General features: G+C 37.2%; 1 protein-coding gene across 1 annotated transcript in view; it reads right to left on the bottom strand.

Annotated features, from left to right (window-relative positions):
- Positions 1–2,009, bottom strand: part of LOC107692541 (uncharacterized) — a 10,712-nt gene extending 8,703 nt beyond the window's left edge. Inside the window, exon 1 of the mRNA XM_016491616.1 lies at positions 1,902–2,009. Within this exon, the coding sequence (XP_016347102.1) occupies positions 1,902–1,999 (98 nt within the window). The 5' untranslated portion in view covers positions 2,000–2,009. The remainder of the gene's footprint in view (positions 1–1,901) is intronic.
- Between the last annotated feature and the right edge of the window lie 1,404 nt (positions 2,010–3,413).

Here is a 3,413-nt window from a genome sequence, read left to right as displayed (position 1 = left end):
AGCTCTAGGCATGACGAAGCGGATATCGTCCTCTTTTGGAAGACCAAACAAAGTAGTTTCGCTTTCACAAAGAAGCACACAGCGTCTTTACGACATGGCGGCAGCGGCAACCATACTACAGCGAGAATAAAAGTTACACCTTCTTTCTTTGCGTGAACATTTGGGCGGCATTATGCTAATATTTCCACATCTTGACGTAGATATGTGGGGGCGGGGGGAGGGGTCACAAATTATTTCTGGGGGGTAATGCCCCCCTTTGCACCCCGTAGCGCCGGGCCTGCACGAAACAGAACTCAATCCGCTTCTGACTGGAAGTTTTCTGCGCGCCAGGTCCGAGTGGAACACAGACAAGCATTGTAGACTTTGTCTTCGGTGGAGTGCCTAGGCTGCTCTCACAAGACCTATTTCACGGATCCAATACTGAGAGACATGCGTTTTCTTTCGCAACTGTTTACATTAACTTAAGACGAAACCGACCGTGCTTATGAGGATACTCGCCAGAACGACCATTTTGACGTCATTTTGTGTGTATTTGGCCACTTAAGCGCAGCAAGCTTTGGTTGTTTGGTACCACTGGCAGCGCGCGCTTTGGATGTGACTGTGAGCGCACAGAAAAGCGCCTCTGGAGAGCGCGAGTACCGAATGGCTAAAAAAGACGTGAAAATAAAAAAAATGTGTGATTATGCAACAATGACCAATTAGGCAATTGACAATTCTGTCAACTGTACCGAAACGCGAGCTAAAGCCTTGTATCGCAGTGTTCAGCAGCTCTAGATGCGCCGATGTGAAGAGAAAGTCAACGCGAGGACGCGGTACAGCTGAATCACTCACGCGGTTTTCAAATGACTGATTTGATCTGATGGTTTGTGTGGATTTATTTACTCATCTAACCTACACGCTATATTGAATAAATATTTTGCAGGAATTTCTCTCTTTTTAAAGTCAAAAGCTGTGGGAATTAGTAATGCGATATATGAACAATCCCGCACCGAAATTCAGGACCTGATTAAACATATCCTAATTATGCTAAGCAGAGAATTGTGAATGTGAAATGAAATATGAAATGTGACTTTCTCAAAACTTTTTGGGTTTATTTATTTTTCCAAAACTTTCCAGGCCTGGAAATTACTGTTTTAAAATTCCATGACTTTTCCAGGTTTTTCATAACCCTGAATGTGACGATCGGGTGCGGTTATCTAAATCAGACAAAAAATATAGGTGCGGGTGGATAATCTATTTGAAGCCTACAGGGGCTGTGAGATCGCGTCATCGCGATGAACAAAGAGTGACAGCTTTTTAGTGGTTATTATGAGCGCTCTTTGCGAGCTTTCTAGGCAATCCATTTAAAATGTAGAACTTTGTTTTTCAGCCACACACACGTTGCAAAGTTTCGGGAATGACGTCTGCATATGCGGGATTCTCTCTCGAAGTAGCAGTGTTAGACATGGTGATAACCATAGCAATAGACGGGACAAAATATGTGAAAATGTGCATTAAGACTAGAGCACCCTCACTAATTTCAGAAGCACCCTCAGTTATTATTTCTGGAACCTGGTTGATACACTTTTATTGATGCGTGGATGAGCTAAGACGTCACCCGAATCCGCAGCTTCAAATAAATTATCCACCCGCCCGCACCTATAGCCATATATGTATTTTTTATTTATTTTTTTTTACTTTGGCTCTTTTTGGAAAAATGCATTAACCAAAAAAAAAAAAAAATGGCTCTTTGGTCAAAAGAGGTTCCCGACCCCTGGGTTAGGCTATAATAACTTAAATCTTATTATTATAGCAAATCACTTCTGTTTAAAGCTGCAATTCACCTTAACTGCTTTCATTATAAATTCAGTTTCTTTGTAATTCATTATAAAACGACAAAATAACCAAAGCAGTTGCCTTACCTCGTCGAAATGCCAGACGCTTTAAGTTCAGGTCCGTTAATGGTCTGATGGAATGGATGAAGCCGTAGATGCTTATATAGCCTGCAGTTGCCACACATGCCTAGACATGTTCCCTAGTTTCCCCCAAATATTTTGCAGCAGCGGTTTTACTTTCGTTTTTTTTTTAAGGGACAGGGTGGGATGATCTTTACTCCCCTGGCGAATATCCAAGTAATAGCAAAACACGTGATTTACAGTAAGACGCCAAGGCAGGTGGTCCCTTCGCCCGTTTTCCCCAAATATTTTGCAGCAGCGGTTTTATTTTCGCTTTTTACAAAGGGACTGGGTGGAATGATCTCTAGTTATTTTTATTAATACTTATTTTAGTTAAGTGCTTAAATTGTAAAAATGCATTTATTAAATTATTGTATTTAGTGCATTTGTAATGACAGGGTTTTTAACTGTTTTAGTGCTATAACACATTTAGCTTTGGTGCTCATGTGGGCAGAGAGAGTTTGAGTCCAGCTTACATCATGTCTTTTCAATCATTTCTTGTTTTTCCTTATATTGCTATGAATTAAATATCGCAAAAAGACAGAACAAAAACAGAAATGTGAAATACAAAACTAATTGATTAAAAGTGGAGGCCACTGGGAAGAAAAACAGTCACCGCACACGCTCAGAGACCAAAACATAAATAGTTTTAACAGCGAATAGGTCTAGAGACAGCAATCAGAATGAGAAGGCTGTTTTAGACTGCACTGAATAAAATGATACTTTGGACCAACCTAAAAAAATTACTGTAATTTGTTACAGCTAAATTTATTAGTTTTTCTCAAACTATATTTTTGATTTGGTTGAAACTTTAAATTTTAATTTAATATCAATCAAAATAGTTCTTCTGCCCAAGATAAAAAATTACATTGAAACAAAGTTAAAATATTGCTTTTTATGGAGACCAAATCATTATTTTTTACTTTGGTACAACTTAAAATTTTTACTTTGGAAAAACTTACTTTTTACCATAACATCCAAGTATACTTTTTACTTTGGACTAAACTAAATAAATTGCTGTAATTTTGTTACAAGCATTTTTATTACATTTACTCAAGTTGAATTTCTGATTCAGTACAAACTATATTTTTAATAACACCTAAATCTATTTATTTTCTTTAGTCACAAGAAAAAAACTTTACTTAAATGTAGGTCAATATATATTTTTAGCTTTGTTACGACTTACAAAGCTAAATTTGCGTTAATATAAAAAATGTTCACTTAAAATAAAACAAAAACATTGTCAGTAAAAGCTCATTTAGTTGACTTACTATAAATAAAACACAGGAATATTCTCTTGGAAAGACCTCAATGTTTATTATGATGTCTTTCCAAGAGAATATTCCTGTGTTTTATTTATAGTAAGTCAACTAAATGAGCTTTTACTGACAATGTTTTTGTTTTATTTGTAAAGCGCATACAGGCTAGTCCAACTGAATTTTACTGCCAGTTAGACTAGCCTGTATGCGCTTTACACAT

Source organism: Sinocyclocheilus anshuiensis, unplaced genomic scaffold (genome assembly GCF_001515605.1).
Source record: "Sinocyclocheilus anshuiensis isolate Anshui unplaced genomic scaffold, SAMN03320099.WGS_v1.1 scaffold831, whole genome shotgun sequence".
Taxonomy (NCBI): domain Eukaryota; kingdom Metazoa; phylum Chordata; class Actinopteri; order Cypriniformes; family Cyprinidae; genus Sinocyclocheilus; species Sinocyclocheilus anshuiensis.
Note: the sequence above shows the minus strand (reverse complement) of the source record. Positions and strands in the feature narration are given on the sequence as shown.